The sequence below is a fragment of the Trifolium pratense genome, linkage group LG3 (assembly GCF_020283565.1).
Source record: "Trifolium pratense cultivar HEN17-A07 linkage group LG3, ARS_RC_1.1, whole genome shotgun sequence".
Taxonomy (NCBI): Eukaryota; Viridiplantae; Streptophyta; class Magnoliopsida; order Fabales; family Fabaceae; genus Trifolium; species Trifolium pratense.
The window spans coordinates 15122830-15139280 of record NC_060061.1 but is presented as its reverse complement, the minus strand read 5'-3'; the positions used below and the strand labels follow the sequence as shown (position 1 = coordinate 15139280).

The 16451-nt window shown below is 33.2% G+C and overlaps 4 protein-coding genes across 9 annotated transcripts; 1 reads left to right on the top strand and 3 right to left on the bottom strand.

Moving 5' to 3' along the window:
- Positions 1-223: 223 nt before the first annotated feature.
- On the bottom strand, positions 224-1306 carry LOC123914628 (L-type lectin-domain containing receptor kinase IX.1-like). Its single transcript, XM_045965824.1, has one exon. It carries the CDS (start codon positions 1304-1306, stop codon positions 224-226), a length of 1083 nt encoding a protein of 360 aa, XP_045821780.1.
- On the bottom strand, positions 336-5066 carry LOC123912801 (putative F-box/FBD/LRR-repeat protein At1g78760). Of its 2 annotated transcripts, none has more exons than XM_045963378.1 (5): positions 4870-5066; positions 3557-4614; positions 3127-3432; positions 2835-3011; positions 336-1496 (listed from the first exon to the last, which is right to left on the bottom strand). In XM_045963378.1, the coding sequence occupies exons 2-5, from the start codon at positions 4589-4591 to the stop codon at positions 1482-1484; spliced, it is 1533 nt and encodes a 510-aa protein (XP_045819334.1). In that variant the 5' UTR covers positions 4592-4614; positions 4870-5066; the 3' UTR covers positions 336-1481. The 2 variants fall into 2 exon arrangements, with proteins under 2 accessions (XP_045819334.1, XP_045819335.1); XM_045963379.1 differs by having other exon boundaries at positions 1349-1490; positions 4870-5028.
- A 2067-nt stretch (positions 5067-7133) lies between these two features.
- LOC123912800 (putative F-box/FBD/LRR-repeat protein At1g78760) lies at positions 7134-11153 on the bottom strand. 3 transcript variants are annotated; one of them, XM_045963377.1, is made up of 7 exons: positions 10910-11094; positions 10049-10705; positions 9755-9907; positions 9315-9617; positions 9063-9191; positions 7838-8161; positions 7134-7741 (listed from the first exon to the last, which is right to left on the bottom strand). In XM_045963377.1, exons 2-7 carry the CDS (start codon positions 10682-10684, stop codon positions 7217-7219), a joined length of 2070 nt encoding a protein of 689 aa, XP_045819333.1. In that variant the 5' UTR covers positions 10685-10705; positions 10910-11094; the 3' UTR covers positions 7134-7216. The 3 variants fall into 3 exon arrangements, with proteins under 3 accessions (XP_045819333.1, XP_045819331.1, XP_045819332.1); XM_045963375.1 differs by having other exon boundaries at positions 9755-10705; positions 10910-11153; XM_045963376.1 differs by having other exon boundaries at positions 9755-10695; positions 10910-11088.
- Positions 11154-12622: 1469 nt separating this feature from the next.
- On the top strand, positions 12623-15098 carry LOC123912799 (aspartic and glutamic acid-rich protein-like). 3 transcript variants are annotated; one of them, XM_045963374.1, is made up of 2 exons: positions 12623-13788; positions 14035-15098. In XM_045963374.1, the coding sequence occupies exons 1-2, from the start codon at positions 12945-12947 to the stop codon at positions 14919-14921; spliced, it is 1731 nt and encodes a 576-aa protein (XP_045819330.1). In that variant the 5' UTR covers positions 12623-12944; the 3' UTR covers positions 14922-15098. The 3 variants fall into 3 exon arrangements, with proteins under 3 accessions (XP_045819330.1, XP_045819328.1, XP_045819327.1); XM_045963372.1 differs by having other exon boundaries at positions 12623-14003; positions 14082-15098; XM_045963371.1 differs by having other exon boundaries at positions 12623-15098.
- Positions 15099-16451: the final 1353 nt, after the last annotated feature.

Here is a 16451-nt window from a genome sequence, read left to right as displayed (position 1 = left end):
ATTAACTTGGTAATGTGAATTTGAAATTATGTGAATAATGTCACTGATGCATTCAATAATATATCCGGATAGAGCAATCAACTTGATTAACATTTTGCAATTCTATGGATCATTCTAGAATATTAATATATAAAGCCTTAATGATACAACCATACAATTTTAAGGATTAACTTGCATCTTATACAACTTACAGAATAGTTGACTGCAATCTGTTCACTTTCAATTAACCTTTTGCCGTAAAGAAAGAGGGAACTGAAAAAAATTGCCCATTATTTATGGGAGAAGACAGTGGACCTAGAAATGGCATGTTTTGTGGAAGAATTGGTAATGGGGATTCAAAGTTGAGCACCTTAATCACTTTGTTTATAGATGGTCTTGATGTGTTATTTGGATTAGCACACCAAAGTCCAACTACTAGCAAACATTCCATTTCCTTCGCATTAAATTGCCCATATAGCTTTGGATCTGCTGCTGCAATGACATTTTTCAATCCATATAGCTCCCAAACCCACTCAACTAAAGATACTTCACCCTTTAATTCTTGGTGGTGTATGGCTTTTTTCCCACAGGCTATCTCCAACAAAACAACCCCGAAACTGAATATGTCAGATTCCTTTCTAGCCTTTCCTGTGTCCATGTATTCCGGAGCTAGGTAACCCCTGGTTCCGGCTACAATTGTGGTTTCTGACTCTTTCTCATGATCCATCAGCCTAGCTAGACCAAAATCCCCAAGCTTAGTATTGAAGTTGGAGTCCAACATTATGTTGCTTGATTTTATGTCCCTATGAATCACGCATTTTTCCAATTCCTCCTGCAAATAAAACAATGCTGAGGCTAACCCAAGAGCTATATTGTACCTCAAGTGCCATGACAAGATGCTTCCTCCAAGAAAAAGATGAAAATCTAAGCTGCCATTTGGCATGTATTCGTATATTAGGATAAATTCATTCTTCTTGTGGCACCAACCATTGAGTTTCACCAAATTTCTATGTCTCAATTGGCTAATGATCTTCACTTCTGCTGAGTATTGCTTAATACCCTGCCGTGAATTTGCTGATATCCTCTTTATAGCTGCAACTGAGTTTGTGTCTTTAAAATAACCCTTGTAAACACCACCAAAACCACCTTGGCCAAGCTTCAGTTTCTCTTCAAAGTTGTTTGTTGCATTCAATAATTCCTGATAACAAATTTTCTTAGGTCCAGCACCCATTTGGAATTCTTCATCCATATTCTGATCAGAAACGGTTTCTGAATTAGGTTCTTCTTCTTTTCCTTTATTCTTCTTCCACAAAAAATATATTAACATTGCTAATAAACCCAAAGACAAACATAAACATCCAACTGCCAATCCCTCCCACAATTTAATCTTGATTAAGTTTCGTTTCTTCTCATCTACTTTTCCTGCTGAAGCTGATATGCCCACATACTCTGATAAATGCCCTCTTAGATTGGTTTGTGAAAAGTTGCGTGGCTCTTGCCCTTCACTCAATCTGTATCTAGTGGCAGAAACATTTAGATTATTCTTTTCAGAAATGTATTTAGAAACAAGAATAATCCCTAATCCATCTTCTTGATTTCCATATAGGAAATCTGAGCTTGCAATGACAAACACAAAATCATCTTCAAATATACTGTAATTTGAAAACATTGTAGTCAAGTAATAAACATGATTTATGCTTCTGTAATAAAATTTGATAAGTCTTGGATTTTTGACTTGACCAACATAAGAAGCCTTATCTGGGTCACCAGCAGGGTACCCAGTGAGTCGAAAAACATAGTCATAATCTTCAATAGTGGAATGTCCATGAAACTCTAGCGGCAAATCACAATTGTGACTAAACATTGGATAATCAGAAGACACAAGATTAGCATGTGCAAGGACTGTGAGGAAAAGCAAAATTGTTCCCCTTGCATAACAAAATATAGGAACCATTCGTCTATAGCCTTAACAATGTTAGAGTTGTTTGATTTATGTTTGAAGCCTAACACTTTCATGTAGTACGTATTTATTTACAGTTCTTTATTTGTCATTTATCTAACTTCCTTTCCAGTGTATATTTTTATTTTAAGTTTTAACTATTGCATAGTATATGTAAAAAAAAAAACTATTGCATAGTATATGTCTAGATTTGCTATCCACAACTCTTGTCGATGAACACTATGCAAATGGGATCACAATCATCTCATAAGAATTAACGCTCAGCAACTTTTGATGTTGTAATATGGTGTTAATTACTAAGTAGTAGTACTATGTAAGTTAACTAGTTAATGAATTTCTCATTTGAAAAAATTCGGGTTCAATTCTTAGGAGAAATGATTTTTTTTTATTGAATTTTACTTATCTCTTACCGAATTTTAAATCATGAGACTTATTTCCTGCATATTAGAGAGTTAACACAAAACAAAAAAAAAAAACTACTTAAACTAACATACTATATATGTTGCATTGTTGTGTTGGTCTGTTGGATAAAGGAAATAATATATACTAGAATATAAAATTATATTTATTCATGCAGGATTTTAGAAATAGATAAATAAGTTTGGCCTTTTAACGAAGGTTAACGATGTATCATTTTATAATGTTTCCCTTAGACAAGATCGTTAACAAACTTCATAATCATTTGTGTTAATGACACATGAAGATTTTATTATAGATACCTCTTTCATCATTCTTGAACAATTTATACTTGAGTAAATTGCAGACAAGGGTTCCTACAATAATCTAATATGCAATCTCATCCTCAAATATCACGAAATGTAAATCTCCACATGAAACACCAAATGACATCCAAAAATTTAGAACATAAACCCAAAGGGTGTGGTGTGGATGTTACCTTTTCAGTGTGACAAAGATGAAAAGTAGGAGGTGCAGTAGAGGCACGTGCGGTAGCAGAAGCAGCTGCTGCAGAACCAGACTCAGCAGCAGAAGCTGGAACAGCAGAGGAGGCGGCAGGCGTGGCAAATTGCGAATGATAGCCGGTGTTCTTCCCGCCCTTTATAGACTCTTCCACCTGTATAGTAACAATCAATCACAAACTCTTATTGTTGTTTCATTTGAAACGTCTAAGGTAAGATTCTAAACAAAAATACCACACTCAGATCCCTTATGGTTTTCTAAATATCTACCCGCTTAAGATTAAAATGACTCGGGTAGTTTGTTACGATGTTAACTTCCGACGATGGCGAGTTTTGTCGCAAGAAGTCAATTATTCCATCAGGTATGGGAGGTGGTCTCAAACCTTCTTTAAATGCCTTTCTTAACTTTGTAGCTTCTTGACGTGACTTGGCAGCCACTTTCTTTAACATTTCCTTTTCCCTTAAATGGCGTAATCCTCCTCCATAAACATATGGTATCAATTCTACTTTCAAAGACTTCAAGTTACACAGAGAAGAGAACTTAACCTTGAATAAATCTGGAACTAAGGAGAGAACCTAAGCAATGAGGAATGAGTGTGAATTAGGATTAGTTTTATGCAATCAATTGAATTTTAACAATTGTTTTTTAATGCATCTTAAGAAGAAAGTATAAATAAAGCATGAAAACATGACAAGGTACCTGAAGAGCAAGTGAAGTGACTGTCAATGATTCTACGTTGGCAAGGTCTTGCAGCATGCTTAATAGAACCAAAGCACGCTCCATTGAAACTGCAACAGTAGGTGCACATTCTTCAGCATTGATATTTACTTGTTTAACGGAAGAAAGACCACTCCCACATATTTTCTGATCAGTTCTTGTGGGGAAGGTAAATGTACAAAGACTTGGAGTAGATAGCTCGACTTTGGCAACATTAGATGAATAATAATACATAGATAAATTGACAAGTGTCTCACTTGATATTCTAAGGATTTGAGCATCCTTTACCTTACAACTACCAATGACTAGACTATTCAACTTGGTAAAGGCGGAAAAAGGCTCGACACAGCCGTTTTCACCACCGCAAAAGGTGAAATTTGTTAGATCTAAGCTGGTCAACAAAGGCAAATTTAAAGATTTTGGAAATGTTTCTGTATAATTATCACCACCTATAAGGTAATGTGGAGGCGGGTAAAGTGAAAGCTTAAGAGATGTAAGAGCCCGACATAAAGAAACACAACTCATAATGAGACGACGAGTATCACAAAGAGATGCAAGAGCAAGAGCTCGAGCCCGACATGAAGAATCCCAACTTAGACAAGTATCAATAGAGATTCTTAATTCCTGGAGATGGGTATTATGGGAGGAAATGTGGTTGAAAATATTTTTAAGGAGTTGAGGCTCAATATCACCATAATGGTGAAACTGAAGATCAAGAGCGTAGAGTGCAGTCGAGATATCACGAAGAGTCAAAATCTTAGACACAAATATAGAAAATTTCTTGACAGTAGAAAAATCTGTGGAATGCAATATCAGAGTATGTATACGTTTCCAAATATATTTCCATCTTGTTGATAAAACACAAGTCCGAACGGCATGTTTGGAATTAAAAAATGACAAAATGTGAAGAAGAACACAATCAGGTAAGTCACTGAGTCTGTCTTGATTCTCTTCATTATCATGTCTTGCTCTCTTCTCAGACGGAATCATTGTTACCTCATCGATTGATTTAGACATTATTCAGTAAAGTCTTGAAGTACCTAAGTAAGCATAGAAATAAAAACAATATAGAATTATATTCTATATATTCTATAATATGAGACATAAAAGCAACTATGAAATTCTACACCAGGCTTTCAAGTCCAAGCAAAGTATTTGTCAGGTCTTTGTTCGTCTTGTGCCGATTATTATTAATAATATATTTGCCGTTGAAAAAGAAAGAAAAGAAAGTCCAAGCAAAGTAGTGTTCGGTTACAATGGAAAATTTGGGAAGATAGAAAATGAAATACTCGTACCTGTGAATCAGCAGTCGAAAATTGGAGTGAAAATCTGTGAGCACGAGAGGTGGATTGGAACCACTGCCGGTATATCTACGTTTTCTAGGGTTCGAATTTTCTAAATTTTGAGAGGGGGAAATGTGGTGCGATATTGAGGAAACCAAGATTAAGCACTCTTTTTATTGTCGAAAAAAAGAGATTAAGCACTTTTTGATATTTCCTTTAAATTTCAACGCGCGGCTACAAAAATCTCCCGCGGTTTTAAAAATTAAATTTTGATAAATCAGGTTTTTAAGTAAGTTAATTAATAGTTAAAAATTCATCACTTAACATGAACAAGGGATAGATAATAGATTTATTTAGGTTCAAACATCAACCCTACATATAAATTAAAATATAATATCCTTGCTAATAGATTTAAACTTTTATTTTAGTCAACAATTTTTTTATTCAATTATTTTAGTTTATGTATTATGTTTTAAATAATATTTTTTCCAAATTATATTGTTAAGATCATAAAGATTAAATAGTCTATTACTTTATTAATATATTAAAATCGATTACCGCCAAAATTACTAATTTATCCTTATAGCTTTTAACCACGTTGCAAGTATTATATCCTTCATTGTAATTTAATTAAAAAAATATAGAAAGAATATAAGATAAATACAAAAAATAAATATAGAAAGAATACAAGATAAATACAAAAAAATAATATAAGAAAAAGAAAAGATGATATCCTTAAAAATAGAAAGAAAAAATAAATAAATTATAGATTAGATCAAAACAGAACAATCTATGCTCATAAAAATAGCGAGATTAATACGATGAACTCAATAATTTCACTAAAAAAATTTGAAGAATAAAATAAAAGATAAATACAATAAAAAAAATTATATGCTTAAAACTAAGAATAAAGTAGATGATAAGAATGTAGAAATACCTTACCAAAAAAAATGTATAAATAAAAACATAAACAATATTTTTCATAAGAAAAAAACATAAACAATATACTATTAACTATTAATAATAATAATAATAATAATAATAATACAATAAACTTAATTACTATCAAATTTACTAAATTATCCAAAATATTCCGAATCAAATTTCTATATTTTTTTTATTAAAAAATATTAACGGGACCATTATTTGTGAAGGATACATAAAAAATTGGATAATTTATTATTGACAATTATAATCAAATTTACTTATTTAATAAGTTTTACAAAAAATAGCACAATAGTTTCACATATATTTTATAAATATTATATAACAATTTTTAAATATTTTATTCTAAATAAATTTTCTACCATAAAGTCCATAATATAATGACAAACTTAAATATCGAATAAAAGTCAATGACCCGTGTTCTTCGCACGGGTCTTTTAACTAGTTAAATTAATAATATTTTAATGTCATAATAATGATATGTAATTAAAATAAGTCATTTTGAATATTTAAATGAACTTTTGTAAAAAAAATAGGACTAAAATTAAAAAGGATTAGAGTTCGAAGAAAATTTTTAGATAACTAAAAGTAAATTTGATATATTTAGAAAAAACTTGTGATGATTAAATTTTCATGATGGTTATCTTATACTTGAAATTTTGTGATGGTTATCTGATACATGAACTTTTGTGGCCATTAGATTTTGATAAATTGTGGATAGAGGACTCTTAAATTTTTTTCTACCAGCCTCCGTTATGTCTCTCAATCCTCTATATAATACGAAGGAAAAATCTTTCAATCCTATAAGGGGAAGAAAACCTTCATTATTCAGATACTCAAAATCAACTAATAATGAAACTTAATCAAATAAATATGCTAGCTCAACTACCACAAAAAATACTTTGCCATATTGTCTTTTTTTTTTTTACAAAAAATTATTGAGTCTATATCAGAACACCATGTGACCACCCCAGTTTGGTGAAACTGGCCGAGAACGATCAACTGCAGCGAAGGTTCTTTCTACCTCTGCATCAGTGACATCTATGCAACTCCAGGCATAATACAAATAACAAGAATCAGAAGAAAAAAAATATGTAGATAGACTCTGACACCAAAAAAAGAAGAGGGAGAATGTATGCATGTTCACCATCACTTGCATCACATAAGCAGAATCTACAATTCTATCAATATGAATTCAAGTTATCATACAATTTCATAACAAAATTTTAAGAACAAAATATTCCATGAAAGCGAAATAAAAAGTTTAATAACATCACTATAAAATCCAAAGCAACACATAAAAACACACATAAAATTGTTCATCAAATAGCTAAGAGAAGAATATAACCATGTATACCATTAGCAAAATATCAAATGTGTCTCATCACTATCGCCACATATGCAAGTTTTATCTTTAAAGTCTAAATAGCCATCCACGTCTCCTATCATTAGACATGGCGATAAACATTTCCCTCCAATCAGGATCCTTAAACTTTTCAAGGGCTTTCCCAAATATGTCATCTGAAATGTCTCTTATCTCTTCAAGAGCAACCACACACTTAGTAAGAGAACAATCTACTGTTAAATGTGAAGAACTAGCCTCCACAATCTTGGCCTGTGCTACAAGGGCATCTCCCACCTGATGTGATGTAGACTCTTTCATGGATGTAAGATCTTTTACTTGAATTTTTTGCTTCCCACTATGAATGATCTGCTCCACTTGTATATCATTGTCTGAACTATCATTATCAACACGTGCATTATTCGCACTTTCAGTGTTCAAGTATTGATTATTGAGCTCATTTACTATGCTATTAGGTTGGTCTTGGATAGATGAATAATGAAGTACGTCAGTTTCATTATTTTTGTTGAATATGATTTCCAACAACTTATAATGGTCGCACCCTTTCTTTTGAAACTGAGATGCTTTATCATGTGTCTAAAATAATATAAGCATATGGTCAATACATTAACAACATTAAAATATAAAATCAATGTAAATCTACTAACAAAAACTATAAAAATTAAACCATACCTTAAGATAATTTTGCCAGACCTCTTCACTAGCAGTAACAGTGTTGGTTTCTGCATTCCACTGAAATCCAGTGTTTTGCAAAAGTGAATAGAACTCGTGAAACATGGCTCGTAGCCCATGCATTTTTTCCTGGAGTTGTTCCTTCTTATAGGAGCGCTTAGTTATGGAATTCAACCTAGTAGTCATTGAGGTCCATGTTCCTGTAAGAAACACACCATTTGGCATATTTCCTTTTGTAACTTCATCAACCATAATGTCAATGAAAGCTTTAGTTACCAAGTCAGGCCAAAGCATTGAATCACTGTTGTCAACATTAGTTGCCATCTATTATGAGGAAAAAACAAGCATTACAATTAGAGCAGTAAAAAAATGTAATTAGAGCAGTAATATTAGGGGGTGCAATGAGACGAATTTTTTTTTGTAAAATAAAATGATTTATTAACATTTTATTTAAATAATATTTATTTGATGGTTGAATGAATGGTATAATATTTTAGTTTTGTATTATAAAAAAATAATTAGTTTTGTGGGTGCATACACTCACCTTGCTCCTCAACACTAATTTTCATCTATCTTAAAAACAATAATGATAATTAGAGCAGTGCAACAAATTTATTGAGACACAACCTGGAGGCAGCCATGACAATAAAGCAAATCATATCCTATATCAATTTAGACAGTTCACTTCATAAACAGTGCTATTAACAAAGAAGATGAATAGCAATGTATATGTTTATTATAAAACTAACAGATAACAAAAGATTGCTATCAATATCAGCACAATGTACCAGTACAAACATATAGACATATAGTCACACCGTTACTCAGCAATATGTGATATTTAACAACAAATAAATGTTCCTAGATTGTTACTTAAGCAACTACCATTTCAATGTCATGCGTCTTAACTTCAAGCTAAGAAAATAAAATAGAAAGCAAGTGGTAAAAAGGAGCAGGGTGCAATTTTTTTATTTTATTTTTATAAGCGGAGCAGGGTGCAATTGAAGGACGCATGTCATTATATATGTCTCTGTTATCATTCTTGAACAATTTCTACTTGAGTAAATTGCAGACAAGGGTTCCTACAATAATCTAATATGCTATCTCATTCTAAAATATCACAGAAATGGAAATCTCCACGTGCAAACAACAAATGGCACCCAGAAATTTGGTAACAAAAACTCAAAGGGGATCCATTAAAATGCATGTGAGGAATAAATATTACCTTTGCAGCAGAGGCAGGTGCGACGGCAGAAGCAGACTCAGCAGCAGAGGCAGGGACGGCAGAGGAGGCAGGCGCGGCAAATTTAGAACAATAGTTGATGTTCTTCACGCCCTTTACAGATTCTTCAACCTGTTTAGTAATAACCAATCACAAACTCTTCTTATAGTTGTTTCATTTGAAATTATCAAAGCTCAGATTCTCAAGAAAAAAAAAATACCACACTCAACTCGCTTATGGTTTTTAAATAACTACCTGCTTAAGATTAAACGAACTCGGGCAACCTGTTGTGATGTTAACTTTTGATGCTGGTGAGTTTTGTAGCAAGAAGCCAACTATTCCATCAGGTACGGGAGGTGGTTTCAAACCTGCTTTAAATGCCTTTCTTAACTTAGCAGCTTCTTTGCGTGACTTGGCAGCCGCTTTCTTTAACATGACCTCTTCCATATAAAATAATAAAAATCCAGAATAAAGTGGTATCAGTTCTACTTCCAGTGACTTCAAGTTACACAAAGAAGGGAGCTTAACCTCAAACAGATCAGGAACTAAAGAGAGAACCTAAGCAACGATGAATAAGGGTGAATTTGGATAAGTATTATGCAAGTCAATTGAATTTTAACAAAATTTAAAAATAACAAGATAAAAAATGCATCTTAAGAAGAAAGTAAAAATTAAAGCTTGAAAACACAAGGTACCTGAAGAGTAGTTGAAGTGACTATCAATGATTCTACACTGACAAGGTCTTGAAGCCAGGTTAATAGAACCAAAGCATACTCCACCGAAGTTGCATAATCTGGTGCATCAATATTTACTTGTCTAACAGAAGAAAGTCCGTTCCCACATATTTTCTGAACAGGTATACCAGTAAAAGTAAAGGTAAAAAGGCTTGGAGTAGATAGCTTGATTTGGGAAAATTTGGATGAAAATCTATGCATAGTTAAATCGACAAGTGTCTCACTTGATATGCTGAGGATTTGAGCATCCTTTACCTTACAACCACGAATGACCAAACTATTCAACTTGGTAAAGGCGGAGAAGGGCTCAGCACAGTCGTTTTCACCGCCGCAAAAGGTGAAATATGCTAGGTCTAAGCTGGTCAATAAAGGCAAATTCAAAGATTTTGGAAATAACGTTTTTGTATAAGATTTTGGACAAACTGAAAGCTTAAGAGATGTAAGAGCCCGACATTTAGAAACGCAGCTCAGAATGGGACAAACATCAGCAGTGACATCGATTTCTAATCGCTGGATGTGGGTATTATGGGAACAAACATGGTTTAAAATCATTGTGAGGAGCTTAGTCTCAATAATGCCCCTGCGCTGAAAGTCCAGAGCATGCAGTGCCGTTGAGCTATCACGAAGAGTCAAAATCCGAGTCACGAATGTGGCAAAAAGCTTCACAGTGGAAAATGTTGAGGAATGCAATATAAGGGTTGGAATACGTTTCCAAAGATGCTTCCATCTCGTTGACAAAATGCAAGTTTGAACGGCATGTTTGGAATTCAAAAATGACAAAATGTGAAGGAGAACACAATCAGGTAAGTCACTCAGACTATCTTCATTATCATCACGCCTTGCTCTCTTCTTGGGCGGAATCATTATTACCTCGTCCACTGATTTAGACATTTCAGTAAAGTCCGTAAGTACCTAAAAAAAAAGTAGTATGTAATTATATATTTTACATTATAACAGAATAATAAGCAACTGTGAAATTCTACACCGCACTTTCGAGTTTCAAGCCCAAACGAATTGGTTTCTATTGGAATGGGAAAAATTGATTTACGATTTGGGAAAATAATTGAGTAAGTTTGAGGCAGGATAACGATTTAGGGGGAAGAGAGAAAGAAATACCTTGGCAATTGAGCTGTAAGTTCTGATTGCACGGGTGGTGGATTGGAACACTGCCCTTAGAACTCACTGTATATCCATGCTTTCTAGGGTTCAATTTTTCTACCTTTGTGCGAGGGAAAACGTGGAGGAAACAAATAGTTTAATTTTTTGGGAATATATATATAAACCCCAAAATTGGCCTCCACAGTCCACTCCACCCCTCCTCCCTCTCCTAATTTGGTTTTTATCCATTTATTTACTACTCTTCTATTGGTTGTCATTCAAGAGATATTTTTTGGTTTCAGATTGGTCACTTAAAGATATATCCGTTAATTTTTTTTTTGAAGGGGGATATATCCGTTAATTAGTTTGGTTCTATTCAGACCTTTTTTTTTTATTTAAGAGACCAATATGAAACAAAAAATGTCTTTAATGAATTATTGTCTATCTATATCTATATTTATAAAAATTAAAAAAAATTGGTATGTACCAAAATAAATTAATAAAAAAAAAAATTGGTGTGAACTTTTCATAATACCAATGATATTTTTGACTTTTTTTTAGCAGCAAAATTTTTTTATTAACAAACAAACCATAATATAAGTCATTTTTTTTTGTATAATTTTCATAATACCAACAATATTCTTGACCTTTTTTAGCATTAAAAATCTTTTATTAACAAACTCATCATAATATAAGACATTTTTTTTAACAGCAAAAATCTTTATTAACAAACTCACCATAAATGAAGATTAATGGGACCGACTAAAAGTGTGTCTTGTTAATTACTCAATCCGTTAAAGTTTATTTTTGCATTATACCCTATTTTTTTAATATATTATAGTCTAATTTTAATCCACTAATAAATTTATATTTTTTTCACACACTTTCTCTTTTAAAAAAATAAAAAAAATTATATGAAGAATTTTAGTAAAAAAAAAAATAGATACAATAAAAAAATTATATAAAATTTAGTCAATATAAAATTAAAAAGAGAATATAATAGATAAAATATAACCTTAAATATATGTTTTGTTTAGTTTTCAAAATCATGAACGAATGCACACAATTTCTATATAAAGAACTAAAATGGCATGTTTTGTCTATATATAACGTGACAAAAAACTAATGTAACACGAATAGTCATTCCTTCATGTTTGTCTTGCCGATGATTTGGTCATTGGTATATTCAATAATTGATTAAAGTTGATATGTTAATCTAAATCAAACAAACACTGCAACAAAATTGAAAACAAACAAGCACCACTTCAAGACACGAAATCAAACAATGCTGCATTCAGATGATTAAAAAATAATTTATATAAAAATTACTTATTTAAATTAAAGGAGAAAAAAAATACACAAGTGCTTCAGAGTAAAGAAAATTAAAAAAAAAATCATTTTCGACATATTTCTCATACTTTGATTATTTAATATTTTTTTTTTTTTTTGGTTTACAATGAGCTAGGGATCGAACCCGGGACCTACAACATACTACCCAAACCCCTCACCACTAGACCAATCCTAGTGGCTTCGATTATTTAATATTTCACACTACAATTACAATTGCATTCAATTTTAAAAAAAAATTAAAAATATTTTTTAGATTTCTTAGCAAGACACTTCAATTTATTTATATTTGAAATATCATCTAATATAACTTTTTTAATACAGAATATATATTTTTTTGAGTAAAAAAATAGAACTATATAAGTTTGTTTATATTTGAAAGAAGAGTAGAATGAATAGAAAATAAAATAAAAACAGAGTAAAAATAATCTCTGAAATGGTCTAAATCACCATAACCTCTCTATTCATCCGCATCCACCATCATTCTCATCTTCCTCTGTTCTCCCAACCCAACACTCACCGTCACAGTTGTTGCTTCTTCCGTCTACACTCCCCACAGACCCAATGCTATGCACCACCAACGCACTCGCATTATCTTTCTTCTTTCATTCTTTTCCCTTTTCACGTTGAGATAATAATAATAAGATCCGTTCTCGCCTCAGATGCAGACTCTCCTTCCTTTGTCTTGCATCAGAGGTTTCCTCTCATGAATCTCGCTCTCTCTCTCATCAATTTTCTCACCGATTTCGGATGTGGCTTCGTTCTCCTCGCCTGTCTCTCTCGCATTCTCAACATTCTCGGCATGCTTTTGATGTTAACTTTCTGTTACAGGATTCTTCACTTTGGTTGGCGTTTAAAGGGTACCCTACGTTTCATTTGTGATTTTGGTGGCGCACCCAGAATTCGTTTCTCTTTGGAAAACATTTTCTTACAAGTTTCTAAAATAAAGATTCCATCTTTGGAAAATGGGTCTGTCCCAAATGCCAATTCTTTGAATAAAAAGAATGCCAATGTTTCCAGAGAGAAAGGGAAAGATAGTTTGGAAGATGTGTCGGAAGGAAAAGATGATAGTGAATTGGAGGGTCGAGATGAGGACACGGTGTTTGATGTAAAGAAGCTGAGAAAGTTGATAAAGATTCAGCGTAAGAAAGCCAATGTAGCTGTTGCGGAGCTTGAACAGGAACAAACTGCGGCTTCTTCGTCTGCGGAGGAGGCAATGGCGATGATTCATCGGCTTCAGAATGAGAAGAGTGCGGCTGAAATTCAAGCCAACCAATTCCGTAGAATGGCTGAGCAGAAGTTAGAGTATGATGATGAGGTGATTGAGTCTTTGCAATGGGCGGTCACACGGCATGAATCTCATAGTAGTGTGTTGGAAGAGCAGTTGAGGGTTTATAGGGAAGAACTCATGCAATATATTGGGGAGGATGAGATAAAACAACTGGAAGCTTCTGTGAGTATGGATAGGATTGTTAAGAATCGTGAAGCGCGTGAGAATAAAGCAATTGAGATTGAAGCAGTCGAGGATGAAGTAGTTAGCTCTTCTGAAGATGAGAATGAAGCAGTTGATGAGAATGAAACGGTCCAGGATGAAATAGTTAACTCTTCTGAAGATGAGAATGAAGCGGTTGAGAATGAAGCAGTCGAGGATGAAGTAGTTAAGTCTTTTGAAGATAAGAATGAAGCGGTGGAGAATGAAGCAGTTGATGAGAATGAAGTGATCGAGAATAAAGCAGATAACTCTTCTGAAGATAAGAATGAAGCAGTCGAGGATGAAGTAGTTAACTCTTCTGAAGATGAGAATGAAGCGGTTGAGAATGAAGCAGTTGATGCGGATGAAGTGGTCGAGGATGAAGTAGTTAACTCTTCTGAAGATAAGAATGAAGCGGTTGAGAATGAAGCAATTGAGAAGAATGAAGTGATTGAGAATAAAGCAGATAACTCTTCTGAAGATAAGAATGAAGCAGTCGAGGATGAAGTAGTTAACTCTTCTGAAGATAAGAATGAAGAGGTTGAGAGTAAAGCAGTTGATAAGGATGAAGTGATCGAGAATAAAGCAGATAACTCTTTTGAAGATAAGAATGAAGCAGTCGAGGATGAAGTAGTTAACTCTTCTGAAGATAAGAATGAAGAGGTTGAGAATAAAGCAGTTGATAAGGATGAAGTGATCGAGAATAAAGCAGATAACTCTTCTGAAGATAAGAATGAAGCAGTCGAGGATGAAGTAGTTAACTCTTCTGAAGATAAGAATGAAGCCGTTGAGAATGAAGCAATTGAGAAGAATGAAGTGATCGAGAATAAAGCAGATAACTCTTCTGAAGATAAGAATGAAGCAGTCGAGGATGAATTCGTTAACTCTCCTGAAGATAAGAATGAAGCGGTTGAGAATAAAGCAGTTGATAAGGATGAAGAGGTCGAGGATGAAGTAGTTAACTCTTCTGAAGATAGGAATGAAGTGGTTGAGAATGAAGCAGTTGATAAGAATGAAGCGGTCGAGGATGAAGTAGTTAACTCTTCTGAAGATAGGAATGAAGCGGTTGAGAATGAAGCAGTTGATAAGAATGAAATGATCGAGGATAAAGTAGATAACTCTTCTGAAGATAGGAATGAAGCGGTTGAGAATGAAGCAATTGATAAGAATGAAGTAGTTATCTCTTCTGAAACCGGATCACAGATCTTGTAAGTTCCCATGGTTGTGTTATATATACAAAGAAATGCTTTTACTGGACTTTTTTCTTCTGACCTGTTTTGGTGTAGTGTAAATTGTATTAATCCATAATTTTAGTATTAATAATGTTGAGCACAATTGTATATATACATTGATTGATTTTTTGGCATGCTAGATTAGATTCCACTTTCAGGTTTTATTAGTGTAACTTTGTGAATGCATTTCATGGACTGGAACATTTCAATGGTGTAGGTTGGTAATTCTTACCATTTACTATGCAGTGGGGTGAGTACAATGGGCTAGGGTTAGTCTCTTAACTTTCAGGTTTATTAGCCTGTGTTTGGTTTGGCGGTTAAATACATTTTCTCGTGTCTCAATGTAAACACACTGAAAATTAGGAAACACATGGTGATGGGCAATCCCCGGTAAAAATTAGTATTGTTTTGTTGAATGAATTCCAGTCACAAGGACCCGGTTCCGATTCTTGCAGGCTAGGATATGCAGTTGTAAAGTAATGTACAGCTGTTTAGCCTCAAGGTTTAGGTTTGCTTTTAATTGTAGAATAACTTTGTTGAATGAAATGAATTCGATCCAAACACATATTACAAGGGTTATTTACAACATGCATATTAAGTAGGCTTTATTTTTCAGGTATTCTTGTGTAATTTTATAGTAATGAATTTTGTTGGAACAGATAAATCAAAATGTGTCTGTTAATAAAACCTCGGTCATTTTATTTTGTTTAGTTTCTTGGTTATAAATGGAAGTGGTTTTTGGTTGAGTGGAAGTTATTTTTCTGCCACTTCTATCTTTCTTTTCTTTGCTTTTGATAATTTTGTATTATAAAGCTCATTATGGTATTAGAGAGCATTCTTCCTTCTCACACTAAACTAGAATTCTAGGACTGCACTACTAGGGCCCCTTTCCCCTAGGAACCAGAGGGTTATAAACCAAAAAAAAATAAAAAATTCTAGGACTGCATGCATATTAACCTTTCTGTTAGGATCAACTGTGTTATTTTCATACTCTTCCTACTTGCACTTATGCGGCAAAGTGTTATGGTAATTACTAATACTTCAAAGATTGTTCAACAGTGGTGAGAAAATGTTTCTGTTCTTTGTTTTCCATAGGGATTAAATGAATATTATGCATCTATATGCTCAGAAATCCACTTCTTAACGAAGTCTTTTAAATAGCTCTCTACTAGGATAAAGAAATCAATAATCTCTTAATAACACTTGCACATGAGGCTACATAAGTTTCATAATCCCCTTTGTTTGGATTGATGGACGGCAAGTTCAGTGTCAAACTAATACAGTCCTAATCTCAATCCTCAATGCTGATATCTACATCACCCACAAGAACTTCTGTATAAAAACATATTACATGGTGGAGTTATTGTAAGGCTTGTCAAGTGAACTAGTTAGGAATTTGTCAAGTTAGACGTGATTTTCTAGCTTTTAATTTATTCTAAGATTATTTGGAAAGTTTTAATTAGATCCTTAAACTAAAAACATTTCAAAACTTATGCATAGAAATTGATAC